We start from the raw sequence: 25,071 nt of genomic DNA on the forward strand, positions 1-25,071 counted from the left end.
GGATTTGGGAAATCCCCTGCCGGGCCTGCATGCCTCCTGCTGGCCCGCGTACCGGGTTCGTGCACGTGATCACGCTCGTTTGTGTCCAACCGCACAGCGCACATCCACGATATCGGTACCATACGGCGCTTGGTGGATCGCGCGGTGCGGGAACAACACCAGCTGGGTGGATATTTGGAGTACTCCACCTGTTCCATGATCACTTGTCCTTGAAAAGTAAACACAGTTGAGAATTTTCTATCCATTCCCTTCATTTTGTTGGAGGTCCTGCCAGGGAGCTAGCCTATCGTCGCTACCACTACCAGCAGTCGCAATGGCCTCCCTGCTGCAAGCGCTAGCGCATGGCACGCGATGGGTCTGGCTTGCAATGCTGGTCTGCGTGTCTGTGTGCCCCTGGCCGAGCAGGTGTGAGGAATGTGTGCGCTATGACGACCAGTACCAGCAAGGTGCGTGCAAGTGCAGGCTGAGCAGCGACCCGAAGCTGGGCCTGGACCTCACTCCTCTCAGGAATATGTAAGAGTACAATGTCATCTACTAGCTATGTAGAGGTCAAATACACTCACTGACTCAGATACACTTACTGCACATAGTAACATGTGACCTGGTGTTTATGCAATGCTGAATGGTAGCACATCAGTGGTTCTGTTGGAATCATCCGAATGGGTTTTAAAACACAGTATTTTTCGGAGTATAGTGCGCACCTTTGTATAACGCGCACCCCCAGTCTTCATTGGGGGTGCGCACTTCAATCTGCATTGAAGTACATGCATTTCATATTCGGAGCATAGTGCACACCTGCCATTTAGGGCCTAAAATAACACATCTAAAGTGCGCACTATACTCCGGAAAATACGGTAATGCTTTCCGGCCCCTGCGGGATATGTGATTGGACACCATTCATACCACAGCAAAAATACCGGTCGTAGTAACTTATATACAGAGGCATAGGAACCGGTGCGGCAGGTGCGGCGAAAGCCGCACCAATAATAATTTCATCCTGTGATTTCTGAAGCAATGAAATAATTATGGGCTATTTGGGCCCAATTTTCCTAAAATATTCCCTAGGAGGGCGCCTAGGACCTCCCACCCTTTCATGGTCGTACCAATGTAGAATGCCTCCCAACGCCCCTGACACATGTACATGTATCTGCCTTGTCCGGTGTGGGCTGGGGGGGGGGGGGGGTATTTCTAAGCACGGTAGTTCCAACTTCTGTCCAAAATTTCCTGCTCGCAATGTCCCTGGTTCCAAATACAGTTGTGGAAAAAAGAAATCCAGCCCACGAGTCAAAACGTAGAGCCGCACTTCCATTCCATTACATCATCTGCAACCCATCCGAGAGCCGCAGTTTGTGTATACGACGAGCCTTGGCGCTGCTTTCGGCACGTGGGACGGATCTCTTTGGCCACGACTGTGCCTGATAACCCTTGTAGTTGTACGCAGTGGCTAATACAGGCTGTGACATACGACCAAACAGCATATCCGTCATTATGACCGCAATCAAAGGTATGTTTTATAAGCCCCAGGAGGTTATACATGTATACTCTTGCCGCAACATGTAAAGCAAGTGCCACCATATGGCCATAGGGGCCGCAGTGCTATCAGGTCGTGCCAGGCCACGTTCAGTGTTGGACAATCAGTGCATATGTCATGGGATCGGTGACGGCTTCTTGGCTGTGGGATCGTGCAATCCTCTCCACTGTATGCATTGTAGTATGTATGCAGAGCACATATTCAAGTGTATGCCTGCATGCGGCCCGGCGAACACAGTGACACCATGTCGATAGTAAGCCGAGAATGGTAGAAACTACAGTCGTCAGCGAAACAATCCGGCCAATGCCGATGTGGCAGTGATATTGTACACAGTGCCATGTGTAGCGTAGCGTACATGGTAGCATGCTTTCCTCTTCCGGTGTGCTCGGTTTTCTTGTCATCATGCTGTTGCTCGCAGTCGCACCTCTTGTGTAGATCCACTGACTGTACAAGCACTCAGGGCCGGCGCCACTGGTACGGCCAGTACGGCCATGGCCGTACCGAAAAAAGAAAAAAGAAAAAAAGTCGGTCCATGTGGAACGTCCAAAACCGAGGAGAAAAGGTTTCGATGTATGATTTTGTACAGGGAGTCGCCCAGAGTGCAGAATTTGCCGTCTAAATTCCAAATTCTTTCTGGGGGGACCCCCACACCCCCCCCCCCCTTAAACTTGGCCCTTCGGCCGCACTGCTCTGCGGAAGCTGCCTCCGGCCCTGGCACTGCACTGTATGCAGGGCACCAGTATATGCACAGTTGCTGGGTATGCATACCATGTACCATACCGCACTGGGCCGGACTTTTTGGCGACGACTGTGGAAAGTTAGAAACTGGTGAGCGGTGTGCATTTGTACTAGATTGTAATCCTCAACGACACCCACCGGCCGTTATCATTACGTATGAGCACGTTGCTCTTTTTCTTTCCTCGCTCTCAGGTTCTCCACGCCGAAGGAAGGGTTGGAGGACAACGTCTATGTCTGGGGTCCATGCGGCGATGTTCTAAACTTTGGCGGCGACTGTACAGCGCAGGCCAGGGCAGCTGTGAGTAACATTTCAGACAAGTGATACAAGTACAACCACACAGTTTGATGTACAGCTCTGGCAGCCAGAGAAATCCAATCTCATCAATAATTATAACTCGGATGTTGAGCCAATATTATAAGTAATATTGCATAAAGCAGCTCCTCCGTGCTATGAGCGCTTGATGGCACTTGATAGCCGTTTGCGCTATTACCTGTACCGCTACGAGCTGGCCTTTCTTGACTTCAGTGAATCGGCGATGTTCGACGGCTTGATTAAGATGAGCACGCGGAGTTCTGTGTTGCGTCACGGAACCAAGGTGGTTCTCTTGCCGACAACGTACGCTGACCTGTGCCGCGTTTCCTTGCCAACCAGCCGTGGTACTGGCGCAGTGTACAGCATTCTTGTTGTTGATCACGTGCACAGCACTCGGGCCGTATATCCGCCGTCGGTGTCGTATGGCTGTGAGCTCGGCGGACGCGTGCCCATACATAAACACATTACCGTATTTTCCAGAGTACAGCCTACACTGGAGTATAGGTACACCGCACCGCCTTTTTCCGGGATGAATTGACGATTATACAAGGAACTCTGTTCTGATGTATAATCATAATTGCATGAAGAGGTGAAGCGAAATGTAACACTGTAGTGGCCCTACATTTTTACTGCATAAATAACCAGTTTTCAAAGCTTTTTTTTTTTTTTTTTTTTTCGTTCCTACACCATAACACGCATGCTCGGCCAGTCCTTCCTCGGCCTTGTTTGAACGCGTCAATGGCCAAGATAAAGCCCATGGGCACTCCCCGGTGCATAAGTAAATGGGATGGGCGGGAGGGACTACAGTGTTACATTTCGCTTCACCTCTTCATGCAATTATGATTATACATCAGAACAGAGTTCCTTGTATAATCGTCAATTGCACATCAGAGGCTCCGCTCCATGTAACACTGTAGATTTCAACGCTCAAATCAGAGGTGAAGCGAACACCACAAGACCGGAGAGAGGGACCAACGCAGGCCATGAAAACCCCCAACCGGGCATGCAGCACACCATGCACACCACCAAATCAGTAAGGAACAGGGTAAACCGGTGCCACGGAAACTTGCCGCAGAAAGTGACAAAAGGCCTGTCCAGAACAAGGACACAGGCGTAATGGCAAAAGGAACAATAAATGAGGAAAGCCGTGTACTATACACATGCACAGATAGAACGGCATTGAGAAAGCCAGGCACAGACAGCAATCGGATTACTGAGGTAGACACAAAGTCACAGACTCAGAACCTGGCCAGGCCAACATTGGTAGCGCTACGGCGCAAGCACAGAGCGGCAGAACTGCTGATGTGCCGATGGGGAAGAGCCGCTGGTCTCACCCTCCCATGGCTTGAAATAGAAGCGCTGGAACACGGATGCGCAACTCCAGTCAGCACATTTCATGATGTCCACTGTCGACATACCTTTACGCTTCGCAGCAGACGTAGAAGCGGCACGAGTGGAATGGGCACCAAACAATGATGTATCCACACCAGCCTTGGACATAACCTGCTTGATCCAACGAGCAATCGTTGCAGAGGTGACAGGGTGGTGCGGACGCTTCGTGCTGAGGAACAGATGTGCAGAAGATGCCTGTCGCAGGTCGGCGGTCCGACGCAAGTACTCCCTGAAGCACTCCACAACACAGAGTGCAGGAGTCACAGGAAAGGCAGCAAAGGTGACAGGTCGGGCTGGTTCCGAACCAGGGCGATGCTGCTTAGGGGGTGTGAGATAGTCAAATACCACGCCCTCGGCAGAGAAACGATGAGAGTTGAGGCTTAGCCGGTGGAGGTCCGAAGAGCGCCGAGCAGCAGTCAAGGCCATCAGAATGGCCAACTTGCCAGACAAGACAGGGAGAGACAGGTCCGTGTTGGCAGGCAGTTTAGAGAGCCAAGAAGTGACAATACCCACATCCCAAGTATGTGAGTACCGCGGCTGCGGCGGACGCTCTAGGCAGATACCACGGAGCAAACGCACCACCAACGGGTGCTGGCCAATGGGTGCACCATCCAGCTCAGGCAGGGTAGCAGACATCGCTGACCGATAGACATTCAGGGTACTGTAGCTGCGGCCGTCCTCAAAGGAATCGGCCAGGAACTGGAGCACCATAGCTAAAGATGGGCGAACGGGATCCACTGACCGTTGACTGCACCAGCCCAGCCACTGCTCCCATGCCGATGCGTAAGCGGCATTGGTTGATGACCGCCAAGAGGAGGAGAGGAGTCGCACGACCTGTGGAGAAAGTCCTGGTGCATTGAAGCGCTGCTGGAGATAGGCCATGCGGCGAGGCGCAGGTGGCGGGATAGTACCAGTGGGTGTGGATGGCCCGAGGGTGAGAGTAGCAGGCAGTCGAATGTGGGCAGAAGCATGGGGAAATCGACCAACAGCTGCAGCAAAGTCGCGTACCATGGCTGCGTATCCCATACTGGTGCGACCAGTATCATCCGGCAAGTATGGAGTGAGGCCACACGATGAAGCACCCTGTCCAGTAGGCAGAATGGTGGGAAGGCATACACCGCGTCCTGATGAGGGAGACTCCAATTCTGAGAGAACGCATCTAGAGCGAGAGCCTCCGGATCCGGCCTCCAAGCATAGAAGGCGGGAAGTTGCGTGTTCAGTCGAGATGCGAACAGATCTAGCACCAAGGTCCAAGGAGCTGCCCTCTGAATCCTGCGAAACAGAGCAGGGTCCAGGCGCCAGTCGCCGGACTCGGAGAGGGAGCCCCGAGAAGGATGGTCCGCTGGGTTCTCCTCGCTCGGCACATATTCCGCCTGGAGGCGGATATCGTGTTGGACCGCCCATCTCCAGAGGTCGCAAGCGATCTGGGACAGGAGACGGGAATGCGTGCCGCCTAAGCGGTTGATGTAGCTGACGGCTGTCGTGTTGTCGATCAACAACTTGATGTGCAGAGGACGGTAAGAGGCCCGGTGATGAAAGGCTTTCACCGCGAATGAGGCAGCGATCAATTCCAGAGCATTGATGTGGAGATTGGCCTCGGTAGGGGACCATTGACCCCCAGTACTCGTTGTGCCGCACACCGCTCCCCAGCCGAGCAGGGACGCATCGGAGAATATGGTGAGCTGAGCGGGAGGTTTGAGAATCGAGCGACCGTTCCAAGTTTCTAGATCTGCTGCCCACCACGTCAGCTCCGTCCTGGCTTCCGGCGTCAGGCGTACCGTGGCAAGGTAGCTCTGATGGCGACGAAGGGCTGCAATCTTCAACTGCTGAAGGTGGCGGAATGGGGCTGTTAAGTGTGACGTCACGGCCCCTTCGATACGCATAGCAACGGAGAGCACTGGGGACAAACAAAAGTCGCGTCCTCTGGATGGAACCAGTTGTGAAGGGCAACAGCATCTAAATGACTGGAGAGAGAACAGTTTTTCTTTGCTTTTTCGTCAAGCGATTGTTGTCGCTCTTTACTCCTTGTTCTTTCCTCTACAAATCTCCTGTAGTCGTCGAGGGCCTTCATAATGGCTGTGAAATTGGCTGCCCACTGTAAAACTCCGTGTTTGAGAGTGCTTTGAAGATTCTTCGCCTCCTGATGGATCAAAGTACGAGCGTTCCCTGTGGATTCGATTATATGTAGGTGAGTTGTTCAAGAAATCAGTGTCTTCTTTCTGTCTCTGCCCTCACGCTGGCACAATATCAGCCTCTATATCCATGACAGCCCGCACCTCCCGTAGACTGCATGACTTAGCTGTATTCTCGCCCTCCGTGGTGATTGAAGACCCATGGAAGAAGTTGTTCAGAATGATGTCCTGAGAATATAAAATAAAATAATTCCAGGGAATTGTTACAGGGTATTTTGGAAGGATGGAGAGAGAGAGAGAGAAAGAGAGAGCACTGTTTGAAGTGTTTGTCTCACTGTAATTACTCCAGATTATTGAATGGTGTATGATCTACTCGATATTTTCCGCAATGGTTTTTCCTGATTTGCGGGATCTCTTCTTTTGCTGTTTGCGTGTTTACAGGAAGTGACTGTCTGATGTATCTGCACCAGATCCTGGGGAAATGAAGTCAGATGCAAAGGCAGGGTCGTCCAGTGATGCAACACTGCCGTTCTATGTGCAACGTCACCGCTAATTCCCCCGGCGAAAACACAAACACGTGAAGAGACTACAGTATTGACCGTTCTGGTAATGAATCGTGACTGCTCGGACAGTCGATAATCGAAACACAGAGCACCAGCATGATGTTTTCATATTGGGAACCACACACCAGCTCAATTCTCAAGCCCAAAAATTGATTAATACAAAACACAGAGCGACGCAACAAGAGATCATCCGGCAACCAAACCAACCTGGGTCTGGTGCACTGAATAGTCTTGAAATACGCAGGCCACACAAAGCAGTGCAAGCACAGACTGTTACAAGGTACATGCATTGCAGAACAAAGTGTAACCAAAGATACACAGGGTTATAGCTGCAGACTCGTGCATGTGCTCGCTCAGCCAAAGAACACGCAGGATGATAGAAATAATCCGGGGGAAACACGCTAATGTCATGACCGGGGGAGTGGGCCAGACATACTCTCAGGATTCTACAATTCCAGGTTCTTTACGGAAATATACCAGGAGTCCAGATACCCATTCCTCACCCTCACCACACAAGAAGACCAAAGCTTCACTCTATGACCAAGCTCAAACAACAGAGAAGCAACAAGAACAACAACAACCAGCGATCGATGCAAAGCATCGAGCTATATACTACAAGACCTAGTAGCGTGCACGGCGCGGAGCGAGCAAGTAGCCAGCAAAGCATGAATAGTGATAGGTTTCACAACACTATTGATCGACAAGACACATCGCCGCCATGGCAAACACTTCATAAAGACACATGTATAAGCAGACGGAATACAATACAGATAATGACATTGTAGCAACACACGGACACAACACTAGCACCGAAGTAAGCATCAAGACGTAAATAGTGCAGCTCTGAAAAAGTAAAAACTACATTGACATGTACATTGGTGTGCCGAGTAGTATCATCCTTGATCACCCATCCAACCAAGACGTTATCAGGTCCGAGACGCCGAGATCCCACGCCGAATGTGAAGTGCATCTAGCCTTGAACCTGTTGCACAAGGCACACACATATGACAAAAAATGACATCCACTCCGATTATTTCCAGAGGCCAATCATAACAGAACACAGAAATGAAACCACGGGCTCAACAAAGTAAACGCAAAGGAAATTAGTTAAAATAATCCATGAAGTGCTATTTTAATTCCAGCGCTGACTGCAGTGTGGCGTCATGGCCCGATACCCGCTGAGCATAGACACAAACTCCATTTGACAGGGGCACGACATACTATTTTGGAATAAAGTCACAGGGGCGTAGCACCCGCTACGACTGGTACGACCATGGCCGCACCACTTTTCGAAAAGTGTGGTCCGTCTGGAACGTGCAAAACCGTAATAAAAAAATCAGGATCCATCGATATTTGCATATGCGCATCAGACCTTTTTCTAGACTCGTAGATCTGTTATGCATCTGCAGTCGTACTGAGTACTGTACTCGACTCGACTGCACACTGCGCCAGAAGTTCCCGGGGGGGGGGGGGTCCGGACCCCCTCCAACACGGCCTTCCGCCGCACCGACCTTCGGTGGTACCACTTCCAAAACCCCTCCTACGCCCCTGAGTCATAAAGTACAGCACTCCAATGACATGACGGACACCTCGTGCAAATGCGTGGTCTGTTCATCCGGCCAACTCGGCCACGCATGAGAGTGTGTGCATGTACGCGCGCACGCAAGCGCGCACGTGCACACACACCATGTATTCGGTGCGTATGGCGTACCTGTTGCGGAGATAATGAAGATGGAATCATTATCATGATGTTACATGTACATGTACAGTGTATGTTTGAGTGTAAAGTAAATTTTATTTTATTACACATTTCTTCGACACAACTTACTCCACATCTTCGCATTTCTCATAATCCATCCATCTACACTCCGTCTCAGTTGAGGAAAAATTCTCCCAGGTATACACTAGTCACCACAGCCATGTGATGACATTGGGATGGGTCCCAAGCACGATTGCACTCTCCAGTTACAATATAATTTATTTGTCCAGATTATCTGTGAAGACAAAATGCAATGCATAGCGGCAATCGATGGATGAAGAGAGAGTTTGTAAATACACATATCTTTCCACTTGTTCAGGAGCTTACCTTTTGGAGTTCACATCGTTTACACGATCTCTTATGCTGTCTTGCACCTTGGCTTTGTTGACCATGGATACGCCATCCCAGAAGACATTCTACAGGAGCTACTAATGCAGAGCGTTTTTCACGCTCGATCTCGGCGATCTACCTCGTCACGCCAATAAAATCCTCCGTGACACTGGCTACAGTCACAAGAGACGTCTCAGTAAGGTAATGAGCACGACAACGCCGTCGAGATCAAGGACAAAGAGAAAACAAAACACTCACTGAAAACAGCAAAGAAGAAACGAAGAAATGTACACGATTCCTATATGTTGCCACTGACAACTGGTTCGGTGGAGACGACGCTACTTTTGTTTGTCCCCAGTGGGATCGTTGCTATGCGTATCGAAGGAACTGTGACGTCATCACTTAACAGCCCCATTGCAGTGGAGCCAGAAACATGCCTGGGGAGCACGCAACCATCCTGCCCAGGAGTGAGGCCAATGCGCGGATGGACAGGTAGGGCTGGGACAGGGCTCGGTGGCACTCCTGCTGGAGTTTCCGCGCCTTGTCGATCGGCACCGACATCGTCATGGCCACAGAGTTCAACTGAAATCCTAGGAACTCGAGCTGTTGCGTAGGCTCAGGAATGGACTTCTTCCGATTGATTACGAAACCCAGAGATTCTAGGAGTTGAATGGCCTGCTGCGTCTGCAGCACGGCGGCCGGCCGTGACTCGGCAATCAGGAGAAGGTCGTCGAGATACAGGATGAGACGAATGCCCTGACGACGAAGAACACTGATCGGGACCTTCATCAGCTTCGTGAATACCCGGGGGGCGCTGGACAGGCCGAACGGTAGGCACTGAAACTCGTAGAGTTGGCCCTCCCAACTGAAGCGCAGGAGCCGGCGGTGCTGGGGATGGATCGGCACGGTGAAGTACGCGTCCTTGAGGTCTAGCTTTGTGAGCCAATTGCCCTCTCGGACGGATAGGGGAACAAGGTGGAGACCCTCCATCTGGAAGTGCTCGTACCGCACGTGCTCGTTCAGGTGGCGGAGGTCGATGACTGGACGTTCGGCGGTGGTACCCTTCTTGGGTACGGTGAATAACCGGCTCACGAACTGGCCGGGAGATGGGCTCACCGGTCGAATTGCACCCTTGGATAGGAGATCCTCTATCTCCTGGTGGACGATTGCGCATTTTTCGGGAGGGAACCACATCTCTGTCGGAGCGGACCGCTGGCAAGGAATGGTGTGGAGGTCTAAGCAGTACCCTGAGACGGTCTTCAACACCCACGCATCCTGCGTTAGGTCTCGCCAGGCTGCCGCAAAATGCTCCAATCGGCCCGCTACCTGGGGGGTAGGGGCTTCCGTGAGGCAGCCAGGCACGGGGGAGGTCGTCAACGACCTCGAGGGCGCCCGCGAAAGGGCTGGCCCCGGCCGTTTTTTGCTGGCTGGCGGAAATGCTCCTCAGGCCGGCGGGTGACATGACCCCGTCCTGCCCTGTCGTAAGGGCGGAACCGCCCTGGATCTGACCGGTACACGGTACGACCAGAAAAACGGTCAGGACGGGCAGGCTGCGACCGGTCCTGTGCGGTCCCCGGGCGCCGCCCAGAAGGCCGTGGCTGGAATACGTCCATTTCCTGGCACTTCCGTTTATACTCCCGGGAAAATCCATCACCGAAGAGGAGATCACCGGAAGGACGCAAGCCCTGCAGCAGGCTCTTCGGGCATCTCTTTGGCAGCGCTGCCATGAGGCGCTGACGGCGTGTCTCCGACAATACATTCGAGGCGTCGCCCGTCATGACGATCGCCATCTGGACCAGCTCGGTCAGTTCGTGGACCGGCCGGCCCTGCTCAATAGCAGCCCAGAGCGCGGCCAGGGGACGGAAAACGTCCGTAACCTTTTGTTGGATGTTGGCCAGCATTCTATCCGCTCTCTTGGCGTTGGCCAGGCCCTGGACATCCGCCAAGAACGGGTCCACGCGTGGACATCGCGTTTCCTCCACGTCCGGTCGGGGACACAGTTTCCGCACCCGTCGACGCTCAGCGAAGGACAGGGAACCACGGCAGTGCTCCCGTAGGTACGAGGCCATGTGCGAGGGGGGAGACCATACAGAGTCGTCCACTAACCCCTTAGGATCGAAGCCCGCGCCGCTACCACGGCGATGCTCTTGGGCAGCCGAGTCGTCGGATGACGGACATGTGCCACTAGGACTGTCGGAGTCACTATCGTCAGATTCTGACGTACCAGAGCTAGAACTAGTGCCAGAACTATCTCGGTGCCTGGTGAAACGGTGCGACTCGCGCCGTCTGGGTGACCCATGGCCATGTCGTCCCCGGGCACTCAGGCGGGACTCGTGCGTAGCACCCGAGCGTGACCCTGACCGACATCTGTCCGCAGATTGAGATCTAGATCTAGATCTACGTGTACGTGTAGCACCAGCCGATCTATGGCGAGTACGTGTACGTCGTTCACATGAAGCAGGACGATAACGAGGGGGAGATCGTGAGTGGGGTGGAGATCTGTCCCGTGAGCATGATCTAGATCTATCTGTACGTAAATCACGTGACCCAGATACGTCAGTGACGTCACCCCTAATATGGCCCCGGCCCCGGCCGCCATTGCTGGAATGGCGGTCCGTGGAAAAACCGAGGCTTGCCGAACGACGTTCGGCCAATGAGACAAAACGAAAAGGCTCCCCGCCATCTACCCGAGAGTGATCCTGGTTCCCTTCCCTGTTGGAAGAGTTCCGAGCCTCCTCCATTTCTTGACCGCCAGAGGCTGCGGTGGTGCCACGACCAGTTTCTAATCCGCCCGTGGGTGCGGAATTATTTGAGGAAATTTGTAAACCGTTCCCCGAAACGGTGTCTCCTATTTGTTTTCCGCGGGAGTGGGCGGATGCCGCGATGGCAGATTGTACCTCTGGCTGCGCCAGGGTATGCAGCAAATCCAAAACAGCGTCCATCGTGGAGATATTTTGGAAAAACTCGAAGAGGCATGCAATGCAAACTACGCAGAAAATGCAGTAAAAACAAGGCCGAGGAAGGACTGGCCGAGCATGGGTGTTATGGTGTAGGAACGAAAAAAAAAAAAAAAAAAAAAAAATGCTTTGAAAACTGGTTATTTATGCAGTAAAAATGTAGGGCCACTACAGTGTTACATGGAGCGGAGCCTCTGATGTGCAATTACTAGTTACTGGTGTTTTGTAGTGCGGCTTCTACTCTGGAAGGAAAGGGTTTGATCCCCTTGGTATGGTGCCATCAAAAGTTTTTTTTAAAGATTTTTTTGGAAAAAATATGACATCCCGAAAAACCAAGGCAAATCCCGAGATTTTGCCATGGCGATCCAGAAAAAAGCACTCTAAGTACTTGGCCGGTATGCACTGGAGCTCACGCTATTCCGCCGACTTGACTTGACACTTGACTGACTCACGACTGCCATCCAGAGCACACGAGCAGTCCATCGAACCTTCGACTCTGCAAACCTCCAAGAAAGCACCGCTCCCTGCTCAATACACAGTGTTTCGCGGAATTCACCCCTCATCAGTTGAGCTTGAGTGGGCTGAGGAAGATTGTGCCTGAGGAGCATCACTTATAGTGGTCTCCAGGTCCAAACATCACCAGGGATACAAACTTACAGAGACGCTCTGTTTCCAGCACGACAAACACCTCGGGAACATCATAATAGCAGCGTGAATCAGTGTCACTCCTGGACGGTGAGAACAGACGTCGAGGACCATCGGTCATTCATAACGCTGTCACCTCCAAACCAGCTAGTCGCAAGCCCGCACTGGGCACAACAGTACGAAATAGTGGTTGCGACTTTGGCGATGATTGTTAGGAAAGGGTTTGCTCCCCACACTGGAGCTCCCGCTATTCTGCCGACTTGACACTTGACTAATGGCAGTCGTGAGTCAGTCAAGTGTCAAGTGTCAAGTCGGCAGAATAGCGCGAGCTCCAGTGTGGGGAGCAAACCCTTTCCTAACAATCATCGCCGAAGTAACAACCACTATTTCGTTATACTCTGGAAAATACGGAATTTTTTTCATCTTGATTTAAAACCGTTTATGTTATGCTGCGTATCGCCCTGATCCCGTGCAGGCCTGCCAGGGTCCAACGTTCGGTAAGCCGCCAACGTGGAACTCTCTTGGCATAGAGTCGTCGGCAGTGTTCACGGTAAACCTAACCGGCACGGATCTGGTGACAACGATCACCTACTCGAACGGCACTGAAGGACGGTAAGTTGTGTGTTTAGGGCGCGTTCAGACTACCGATAAAAAGTGACGGAATGGAAAAGTTGCCAAGGTGATTTGATCACGTGACGTTACTGGCACGTTACCGGCGGAAAGGTTTTACTGCTGCGGCAGTAAACTTTAACACAAGCATCTGCATGCCGCACTCACACAACGAGCAACCAGTTTGGGGAATAGGAGGGTTTGTCAATTGCTTTGCCAGGCTCCGAGTGAGTGACAGCTTAGAGCTGTGTGAATGTGTGTGTATGGCAGCTGGGCAGGGCCCTGCTGCGGAGGCTGAGTGAGCCGTATGGAGGCAGCCGGGCAGGGCCCGGCTGCGGAGGCTGAGTGAGCCGTATTGAGAGGCTGAGTGAGCCGAGGCTGAGTGAGCCGTCTGAGTGTGAGAGGCTGAATGAGCCGTATGAGGAGCCTGGTAAGCAAGGTTGACTCCCCTCCATGTATTTACAGAGTTTCGCCGGTAGACGGCATCGGTGTAGTTATTGTAGGCCGGTATGATAATGGATACCGACAGGAGAGAACTAGAATAGGAAACATGATGATGACAATAGTGGAGTGGGTGGGTGGGTTGAGAAAGAAATCCACTGCCAATGCGGACAAAGCAAGAACTGAAGTCAGGAACAGTGGACTTCGGAGAACAATGAGCGTGTGAGAGTTTGTTGGGAACAGAGCATGCGCCTTCTGTGTTAACATATTTTTGCGCGTGCGCAAAAAATCATTTAACACAAGCATCTGCATGCCGCACTCACACAACGAGCAACCAGTTTGGGGAATAGGAGGGTTTGTCAATTGCTTTGCCAGGCTCCGAGTGAGTGACAGCTTAGAGCTGTGTGAATGTGTGTGTATGGCAGCTGGGCAGGGCCCTGCTGCGGAGGCTGAGTGAGCCGTATGGAGGCAGCCGGGCAGGGCCCGGCTGCGGAGGCTGAGTGAGCCGTATTGAGAGGCTGAGTGAGCCGAGGCTGAGTGAGCCGTCTGAGTGTGAGAGGCTGAATGAGCCGTATGAGGAGCCTGGTAAGCAAGGTTGACTCCCCAAATAGAGAACCTCCTATTCACTGTTAACTGTAGAGGGGGTGCCACAGATTGTGGACAATAGTAGAGTGATATTGAGTTACTGAGTGTACAGTCGGTACATAGGTGGCATTCGGTTATGCTCTGGCACCCACAATAAGTGGGCTCAGTCTGTCTGATCAGCGCTTACCCAGGACCGGTGCTGCCAGCTTTCATGGCAGTTTGCATGTGGGCTTCCGTCACTCGGCTGTGCAAGGCACGGCCGAAGTCTCCCCAGGAATGGACGGAAGAGCACGCACGGGAGTGGGCATGTGAGCGGCGGTAGGGTGGCACGAATGGAATCGCTTGAAATCTTGCCTGGAGAGAGCGTCAGCAAGGATGTTGGTAGTTCCCGGTATGTGACGGGCGGTGACCATAAAATTACCCTTGGCGCAGATGAAGAAGAGCTGCCGTAGGAGTGACATCACATTAGGGCAGCGACTGGTGCCAGACTTGAGAACAGCGGCGACAGCTTCGTTGTCGGTATGGAAGCGGATACGCTTGCGACACCACTGGTGGCCCCACGTAGCACATGCAATGCAGATGGGGTACAGCTCCTTGAACGTAATGCAGAGCGGAGTGTGTTGTGGTGACCAGGTGTCGGCGAACCAATGCGTGCCGTAAACTGCACCATGCCCAATGGCGCCAGATGCGTCAGTTTCTATCAGGATGTCGCTGGCCAGAGTCTCCTGGAGATCGAGGAAGAATGACTTGCCATTCCAGCCATCGAGTAGGTGAGACCACCAAAGAAGGTCCAGATGACATTCTGGGGAGAGACGGATGCGGTGGTAGGGCTTGGAAACGTTGCGCGTGGCATCGTACAGTCGGCGCATGAATGTACGGCCCGGCGTGATGACGCGGCTGGCAAAGTTCAGCTTGCCCAACAGCTGTTCAAGCTCCCGTAGACGGCAGGATTGGCGTTGGCGAAAGGCCAATAGTCTGGAGCGGATGTCGTCAACCTTGTCCTGTGGGAGACGAGCCACTTTCTGGACGGAGTCCAGTTCGATGCCCAGGAAGGTGAGACAGGAGGTTGGGCCGACTGTCTTTTCGTCGGCAATGGGAACTCCCAGGTAGCGGAATACGGAGAGGACTACGTTCAGACGCTGCGCACATAGCGTTGAGTTTGCAGGGCCACAGAGCCAGAAGTCGTCCAGAAGGTGCAGGAGGTGGGGAACCTGGAACAGTTCACAGCTTATCTGGCAAAGTGCGTCCGCAATGCAGTTAAACAAGTAGGGTGCGGACCTCAGCCCGAATGGCAGTACTTTGTCATAGTAGAATTGGCCCTGCCACTGGAAACCCAACAAATGGTATGCAGTGGGTGCGACCGGGACCAGTCGAAATGCATTGCGTATGTCGAGCTTCGCCATCAAGGCACCGGTACCTTGACGTTGCAGACGCTCAATGGCATCGTCCACTGTGACATAATGTAGGGAGAACGAATCCTTGTTTATTCCATCATTGACAGACATACGGTCAGGGTAAGACAAGTGGTGAATGAGGCGGAATTTCCCGTTGTTCTTGGGCACTACGCCGAGCGGAGAGCATACAAATGGGTGGAAAGGCTGGACCGAGAAAGGACCGGCCGATTCGTCACGTCGGACCCGGTCAGCAATTTGTTGTTGTACAAACTGAGCATGTTCAATGGCAGTTGGGAGGTTGCCGGAGATGATAGATACAGAAGCACCAGAGTGGCCAATGGGGAACCCATGTTGCAAGCCATTAAGGATAAAGTCAGAGAGGACACGATTAGAAATACGAGGCAGAAGAGTCATTAGGCGGGCTATGTACAGAGGCGTGGGGAGACTACTTCGCTGCGACGGGCTTGTCCGTCTGGCGGGGTCCCCGGCGACCGTCGTTGGTGCAGCGAGCGGCGGGATGACCTCGGTCGCCGCAGGTTGAGCAGACGTGCAAGCGTTCACAGGGCTGGTGTTGGCATGGGCGGCCACGGTTGAAGTTGAGGCAGATCTGGCGGGTGCTGCCCGCCCCGGCCAGAAATGGCTGCGTAGAACGGCTGGTGTTGGTGCCAGCTGGAGCATGTGGCCCTGCCAAATACTGTGGGCAACGGTCACGGCTGTGGTGCGTTGTGCAGCGCGGACATGATGGTCGGGGTGCCCGGATCAGGTGCAGGCTCCAGAGGCTTTGGTCGATTGCGTCCCAACGAGCCGAGGTTGTTGCCACCGCTGCACGGAAGGCACGGTCATACCCCAGTACAGCTGGGGTCGCAAACTGCTGGTTGGCAGTACAGATAATGTGCTGGTACGTCACCAGCTCCAGTGCTCGGAATGGCATATGTTTCAGTGCGCAGGCCATGTAGATTGTGTAGGCTTCCAGCCAGGCAGTGAAGTCGACAATGGAGCGCTTCTTAGTCACACATAAATTGAGGGACACACGCCGGCCCTCTCCGTTGGCGGTGCTGAGCTCCAAGGGCTCGGACCCTGCGCCCACATTCTCTGGGAGAAGATCCTCCAGCTCAATATATTCGCCGCGTGTGATTTTGTCAAGCAACTTACGCGGGACCGTGGGAACAATAGAGCTGGACTCACGAGTGTTCGCCATGGGCGCTGCGATCGGAGGCAGCGCGGGTTGCATGAGGGAAATGTCCATGGGGCCGGAGTCGACCTGCGGCGGGTGATGGGTGACGGTGTTGGACGCGGTTTGGACCACATCTGCCACTGAGGGGACCGCCGCCTGAGCATGGCCGTCCGGATCCTGGCGAGCTGAAATTCGCTCCTCAAGGCGCTCGACTCGAGCCAGCAGGGGGTGCAGGGCCGTCGACACGGCCGCCGTAACGGAACGTGGATCTAGGCCAGTTGTGAGTAAGCTGGCCGGCTGGGGAACGGCGGACGGGATATCGTCCTGCTCCGCACGAGCATTGCCGGAACGATCCGCACGGGCATTGCCGGAACGATCGGCCGCATGGTCCGCAGGGGCTCGATTTGGAGTGTCGGCATACGGGGACGACGAGGCGCGCCTGCGACTGGAACGCCTGGGCCCGGGAGCCGACTGCTTACGTGCACGGGGCATCTCCGTGAGCTGTGGTAAACCTTGAGATTGAGGTTGAGAAAGAAATCCACTGCCAATGCGGACAAAGCAAGAACTGAAGTCAGGAACAGTGGACTTCGGAGAACAATGAGCGTGTGAGAGTTTGTTGGGAACAGAGCATGCGCCTTCTGTGTTAACATATTTTTGCGCGTGCGCAAAAAATCATTTTGCCGGCAGTAAAAAAGTGCTCAGGCTGCATGCACGCTGGGAAAAAGGGAAAATCCCTTCTCAGCGCCGCGGTGAGAGGTGCTAAACTTACGTACCGGTAACGTTAGTTTATCGGTAGTGTGAATGCCCTTCACGGTTTATCGGCATTCACGGTTTTACGGGATTCACGGTAGTCTGAACGCGCCCTTACCCAGTGACCGGGACCGGGTATTGCTACCCCATCCCTTTGGCTTGGGGAACTTTAATTAAGATGCAGGTTAATTCCAGTTGAAAGTTAGCTTGATTGTCATCTAATAATGGGCTAGTATTGGCCCAGTTTAATAGGACTCAACAAAAATAGAACTGTATAGCTAGCTGCACCACACAACAGAAACAAGACTTGCTACGGGCAAATACTGATATTTCAAAGCCTTGACAAATCCATCCCGTCACCACTTTTTTGCCCACTTCCAGAGTGTATGTGTGTACCTGTGTGTACCTGTGTGTACCTGTGTATACCTGTGCTGGGAATCATGAATATGCCAATACAGTTGCTACCTCAAACAATAGTAAGAGGATGAAAAAAAGTGTTTTTACTCCGAGTTTCACGCACTAAAAAGTAGTAAAAACACTTTTTTCATCCTCTTACCGGTATTATTGTTCGAACTAGCTCCGTCTTTCGGTATTGAGCAATCTATTGGACAGCCAGGAACCTCTCTGTTTTACAGTTGCTTCCTCTTGTAGAGGTGTAGAGTGTGGGCTCAGTTTTGTAACAGTCTAGTTATGCTCTCTAACTAATGTGTGATGTGTGTTCCCATTCAGCACGAGTGAGTTCAAGTTGATCTGCAACGAGGACTCCAACGGCACATTCGACTTTGTGGGAGAACACCCTACAAAACACTACGTGAGTCCGACCTACGTGTATGAGTACGTGTATGAGTACGTGTATGAGTACGTGGATGAGTACAGTGCGGATCGGCTATAGGGTTGTCGGCTATAGTAATATACCTCTTATAGTGATCGTATTCTCGAATTCATTTTCGTAAACCACCCCTTTCTATACATATCGGATCGGCTATAGTAATAATCGGCTTTAGAACGAGGTCTGTCTCGTTGTCCAGGAAACGACCAATCAGCGACATTCCCGCCAAGGGCCTTATCAGAGTTTAAAGCCCGCTCAATCGTTATTTTACTACTCTTGATGACGCGTCGAGGGCCTTGGATTAGTTTAAAGCCCGCTGAATATACTCTAAACTGGTGCGTACAACTCCCTGTATGCATAATAGTACGATGCAGATAATGAACTCTGCATAACGTGTACGGTGTACTACTAAACGCTACGCAATTCAGAAGTGTGTACGGTTTTTGCCCCCGTATTCTTTCATCTGTACGAATTTTCTTTGTCAACCGCTTGCGGAAACCTATAAAAACCGAAGATCAAAGTCATTAGAGTTATCGACAAGGGGCTCTCAGAGCCCCTAAATAACTCCACAAGCTACATGTATGAATAAGAATGAAGCTCGCAATAAGAGCCCAGCATTTCATTTGCTTCCATTCTACTTTTAGTAGTCCTAAGTGGTGCTGAGTTACCATAACTTACCAGAAGAAAATATTCTTTCATACCACACCAAGTCTCTCTGCACACAAACCACAAAACTACCCAATATAGTGGTACACAAGCATAATGGAAGTGAGATAATGCATGTAACCTCGTTCTAAAATAGTTAGTGCATGGCAGGGAGGGTCTTATGGCTTGTTTGTGCCCTTCAGGGTAGCCCTCGGGCCTACGGCCCTCAGGCTAACCTGTCGGGCACTAACAAGCCATAAGGCCCTCCCTGCCATGCACTAACCTATAAATAGTAATATATTGGCTATAATGATACGATTTCTGTGTCAAAATGATCTTATTGCATACATTTGTCCTCGGCTATAGTGATGATCATAAAAAGTATACATCGAACATGGCGAGATCTGATCGCGGTAGTCAGGAAGCGCTGGTACGACTATGATATCCCTCGGAGAAAATTCGAAATGTTTGGCGTTGGCTGTGCTTGTTGTTTCGGGGCATCCTCGAGCGAGATCGGAGGCAGTAATGAGTACCAGCACTGAAGCGCTACCGTGGTCTCCGCCGAGATGTTGGAGAAGGCATTCAGGTAACAGCGAAGACGATCAGGGACGCGGAGAAGCTTCTCCGTGACATACGATATCACGCGTCGATCGACCTGCCACTTGGAACGGTTTCAGCGGTGATGAGTCGAGCGATGGCGACCCAGACTGAGACTCTACTCCCACTAATCGATCCTGTAGATATTGTTGATATGTCGATTGAATGTGTTGAAGTGTTTCTCTTCCAGAAGAACACATTCCTTGAAAACTCATGTCAAAAAGTCACGAAGTTTTTGTTTCCGCAGGAAGTAGCTCTGCACTGCGCGTATTGCACAGTCACATGCACAGCACGCTTCTGCACGCTGCACTGATTCGAATGACACCATACACGCATTTGTCAGGCATACCTAAGTATGCATATCGCCAAGAGTACATAACCCCCCAGAGTGTGCAACGCCTGATCCAGCTCTGTGTAGGGTCTTGGTCGAGCGAAATCGGATCTTTGCGTCATAATACCGTACACATCTGAGGGGAACCCGGGGAGTCGCGGGTACTCTTGGATCAAAAACAATGGTGCCCTGCCTCGAGACCGGCCTTGCGCTGGTGTGAAGTGTACGCATGACATCAGAAGATCCGATTCCGCTCGACCAAGACCCTACACAGAGCTGGATCAGGCGTTGCACACTCTGGGGGGTTATGTACTCTTGATATCGCCTATAGTAATATATCGCCTATAGTGATATTTTCACGAAAATCAAACACCAACGCTATAGCCGATCCGCACTGTACGTGGATGAGTACGTGTAAGAGTACGTGTATGAGTACGTGTATGAGTACGTGTGCTGAACATGCATGCAACACGCTCTGGCCCTTGTACTGTACGGGCATGAACAGCCCAGGCTTATAACGTTACTGTGGACGTGGCCAGCACTTTTTAAAAGAGTTTTAGATATGTATACTGTAAATATACAAATTTTCGGCAGCTATTTAATTTCGGCTATATTCGGCACCGACCCAAAACGCCTAAATTAAAACGCCGATGAAATTTTTCACAGTATATGTCGCACTATACCATGCCCTCTACCCCACGCCGAAAATAAATCGCCGCCGAAATGTCAAAAATCGTGAAGTGCCGAAATTTTGCAGCACCGAAATTTTGTATATTTACAGTACTTAGGGTACAGTCAGACCTCGCTTAAGCGCACACATCCGTTTTCCACAAAAATATCCAGATAGGCGCGGGAACCGGATATCCGAACACCAGTTATGTTGGATGCATTACGTATGCTGTAAATCTGTAACCAGCTATTTTCTTCCGGATGGCGAGGGATCCGGATAAAAGAGGACCGGATAAGCGAGAGGACCGGATAAGCGAGGCCTGACTGTACTATTGGTCCACCATCTCTCCTATTTGCCGCTTGTTGCTTTTATATCCGTCAAGTGACTTCAGAGTTCAGACTACCCGTTAGTACACGACGTTGAACTGATACGCTGCATATATACCCCGGCACCCCTCTGTGTACACCTCAATCTATGTACATGTATGTGCGTACAACCTGCCGAGTGCAACACGTGTCAGTTCAGTATTTGAATGGTGCTTTGCGGCCATTGCCTCTGCATGGGTGTCATCACGTTACTGCTGTCAACTCCTCAATGTCACTAATATCACTATCACGGCTACTACTGTTCTCTGTGATGTGGCGTCGCCCTGCCCTGCAGAACTTCATCGTGACCAGCCGTGACGTGTGCTTGGTTGCCGTGCCGACCACTGGTGGTAATGGTGGCGGTGGACTATCTGCTGGTAGCATTATCCTCATTTTGTAAGTACAGTCATGCCTCAGTGAATACCAACCTCGATATGACAACAACTCACGAATAACGACACTTCAAACTAGTGACCATGTGACTGCATGCTTTCAACGTCACGACAGCCGGGGCCGCAGCATCGGTGCTTCAGTGTTTTCCGGCCAAACGGGATACAGTGAACTTCGCTTATAACGACACTCGGCGGCGGGGCAGCAGAAAAGTGTCCTTATTCGCGAAGTGTCGTTATACCCGAAGTCTCATTATATGTGTCACAGTTGGACGGGACTTTGCTCTGGGCATGAAAATTATGTCGTTATTCGCGAATTGTCGTTATATCCGCAGTCGTTATTAGCGAAGTTGACTGTACTCAGTGACCAGATATGAACATTATTATCAGTGATGAAAAACACCATTTTGGGGCTGAATTGGGTGGGTCAACCTTTTCCAAATACGGTCCGGCCATGGCTGACCTGCTGGACTGGGTCACGCGGCTATGGCCCTGCCCGAATAACACCAACTCGCGAATGACGACACATTTTGATCGAGCGCCGTTATTCACCAGATTGGCTGTAGTGTATGTGCATCATTCAGCTAGCGGCTCAAAGAATCATTTAGCCCATACTCAGGGTAGCTAACAGAATATAGCCACCTATCTTTGTACAATGTCATGTAGACACAGGGCCGGAGGCAGGTGCCACGGAGCGGTGCGGCTGAAGGCCCATTTGTAAGGGGGTCTGGGGGCACTCCCGCAAAAAATTTGGGGAATTTAGACGGCAAATCCTGCACTCTGGGCGCATTTCGGTGCATCTTATGTTCAGTACAACTTGCAAGTCTGATACTAGTATTCCAATGCAGAATACAGTGCTACTGCCCACTGTAGTGTGCACTGCACTGGCACTGCATCGACAGGGTAGTCCGTATTTTACGACTCCCTGTTCAACATCATACATCGACACAATTTCTCCCCGGTTTTGGACGTTCCACGTGGACCGACTTTTTGGGAAGTTGGGACGGCCATGGCCGCACCAGAGGCGCCGGCCCTGAGATACCGATCGTTACCAGCGACACAGTGCTCCCGGCATCGTGCACTGTAGAGCATACAGCCTGCGGTGGGGCCTGAGCAGAGCCGAGGACTGCCAGTTTTGGTGAATGTTATGCAGGACTATGTCAGTATGCATGCAAAGGCGGACAGTGACAGCACTGCAACAGCCTTATACTCGGCTGAGCAGACTACAAATGCTATGTGACTGGTAACCGACTAATTGATGTGAAGACTTTTCTATCATCGGATCGTGTTTTCATGAGTGAAGTACACGCATCTAACTTCTATGTTGCTGGACAGGGTAATCTCATTGGCCGTGGTGTATCTAGTCGCTGGAGGGCTGTATCAGAAGCTGGCGCGGGGAGCAACGGGCTGGGAGATAGTGCCCAATCGTGACATGTGGATGACCGTGCCGGAGTTAGTAACGGTGAGTGTACATGTGCGTGTACATGTTGGCATGCGGCATTCACACATGATATGTGCTAATACTTGCGTCTACACAGTCCTTAACCTAGCCCAAGTGTAAGCCGCCCATGTACACACTGAGGATGTCGGACACGCTACGGTCACTAAATGGCGATATTGAGCGTACCACTCTTTGCCCGGACACACCCTGAATCAATAAAATACGCTGATTTGGGCTCACAAAAACTTTCAGCGGAGCACCCCCCCCCCCCCCCCCCCCCCCCACACACACACACACAACCAACAGAGTAAATTGCACTTTGCCTCGCACTGGGGAAAACCTTCCTAAAACGCCGTCCAATGCCCCTCCCCGGTGTACATGTACTCGTATTGCACGTGGGTACAGTTGTTCATGTACATGTCTGTAAGCAGGCCATGGCAATATGTCGTGAAGAATGGGAATTAGACGGGAGATCCTCTATCACGTTTTGGTCGCTCTCCGTCAAGGGAGGCATGTGCCAATGACCAACACATCCAACGGGATCAACCACCCATGTACTGACTGCCATGGGAAGTTCACTCACACCTCTGCATTTTGTAGCAGTAGCTAAATAGCATCATGCAGCCCCGAATGTGCATCATGCAGCCCCGAATGTGCATCATGCAGCCCCCGAATGTGCATCGATGCTCGCTCTGAATTCATGCCCGCCATGCTCGCTCATTGGGATGTAATCCGTTTCAATTTCTTTGTCTCCAGGATGGCATGGCCTTCATCCTGTCTCCGTGTCGTGCACCATTCAAGGGACGTGGTAAGATGAGCTACGAAAACCTTTAGATTCGTCTCACCTCCTAGATAGTAAGTATGCAATAGCCTGGCGCTCATGGCTGACCTCATCCAGACTGTGCCAACCCGATCCAGACTGTGCCATCCTGATCCAGACTGTGCCATCCTGATCCAGACTGTGCCATCCTGACTGAGAGTGCTATCCTCATGGGGCTGGATCCGAGCATCCGCTACAGCAATGCATGCTCAATGCAGACAAGTGACACAGCTGACTTGCTGCCGGGCTCATTTCGTTCTGTTTGGGACATCGGATACCCCACTGTGACATTCGACGTTACATGGTGATTATGCAAAGTTTGCCATTAATGCTGCATGTCAGTTCCTCAAACGGTTTTGTCTAATGCATTCCTAGTGAACCTGGTCTCCACTGTTGTAGCTGGCATGACGCCAAACAGACAGGCACACACACACACACACACACACACACACACACACACACACACACCATTGGACCATTGGATGCCCATCGCCGGAGGCGATGATAGCGATGCTACAGCAGAAGCCATAGCAGCTTGTGCTTGGATTGCACCATTCAACAGCTTGCAAGGCTGAAGAATTGACCGCCACTATTCAGCCTGGTGCACACACACACACACACACACACACACACACACACACACACACACACACACACACACACACACACACACACACACAAACACACACACAGCGTACTGAAGATGATTCTCCGTAGGCATGCACTCCAGCATGGTGCATGGCCGTGTGCTGCATGATGAACTTGAGAACATTATTTGTAAAGTCGCGAGCCAATCATAACAAACTCCTTGTCCGTTCTGATGTCCAGCGTACGTAACTTTACTGTTTTCTTTTCATATCGTATCTGGAATAGAAATGGTTGAGTAGATAGATATTCAAACTTACTATAATCCCAAGATGCATTCTTGCGTGCTTGCTATTGTCAATGCAAGAGCATTCTCTTCCTGATAGTAGTACCTTATGCACTCTCACTGCAGACTGCTTGGCGCTGGATTTGCCATCTAGGCACGCTATTATAACGATTACATGTATTACATGTCAGAAATCTTGGAAAGATGACTCAATCGGCTATTGGACCGCTCAACTGCTGACAAGTGACAACCCCCCCCCCCCCCCCCCCCCCCCTACGGGTGGACTAGAAAATTATGACGGTCCCCACTGGATGTGCACCCACAGATTTTCTCTTGTAGCAACGATAGCGAACAAGATCTGAATGAGAAGACTTGCGCCAGATAACTGTCTAATCCACACAACTGGCGAAGCCATGTGAATCGACCACCAATGCACACCTGGTCTACACCATTACATGTACACCACACGGAGTACATCGCCATCGGCATAAAACGGCCAAGACAGTTACCGGTACCTATGCACACCCTACACTTGCTGGGGTAACCAGTATAGACAGCACGCTGCTTTGAAAGAAGCAGACACTAGATGCACTGGTACCTTGAAGTGAAATCGGAGTTACTTTACCAACCAGCCTCGGCTACTGAGTACTGGGAACCCAGAGCCAGCAGACATACCAACAACCTCAGCCATGAAAGCTAGTATAGTAACGACACACTGGCTTGTGGAGCCGAAACTAGTCCAACTTCCAAATGCTTTGGCAAGAAGGTAGCCATCCGACAGATTGATACACACACACACA

The 25,071-nt window shown here is 51.6% G+C and overlaps 1 protein-coding gene and 1 long non-coding RNA gene across 2 annotated transcripts; one reads left to right on the plus strand and one right to left on the minus strand.

Annotated features, from left to right (window-relative positions):
- The first annotated feature begins 152 nt into the window (after window positions 1-152).
- Window positions 153-24,479, plus strand: LOC135818479 (uncharacterized). Its single transcript, XM_065331865.1, has 7 exons — window positions 153-513; window positions 2,462-2,567; window positions 12,836-12,972; window positions 18,043-18,124; window positions 21,046-21,146; window positions 22,475-22,601; window positions 23,337-24,479. Exons 1-7 carry the CDS (start codon window positions 314-316, stop codon window positions 23,412-23,414), a joined length of 831 nt encoding a protein of 276 aa, XP_065187937.1. The 5' UTR covers window positions 153-313; the 3' UTR covers window positions 23,415-24,479.
- On the minus strand, window positions 6,744-9,126 carry LOC135818480 (uncharacterized). The gene is made up of 3 exons (XR_010553692.1): window positions 8,756-9,126; window positions 8,498-8,663; window positions 6,744-7,651 (listed from the first exon to the last, which is right to left on the minus strand). It is a non-coding gene; the product is annotated as an uncharacterized LOC135818480 (long non-coding RNA).
- Window positions 24,480-25,071: the final 592 nt, after the last annotated feature.

Source organism: Sycon ciliatum, chromosome 5 (genome assembly GCF_964019385.1).
Source record: "Sycon ciliatum chromosome 5, ocSycCili1.1, whole genome shotgun sequence".
Taxonomy (NCBI): domain Eukaryota; kingdom Metazoa; phylum Porifera; class Calcarea; order Leucosolenida; family Sycettidae; genus Sycon; species Sycon ciliatum.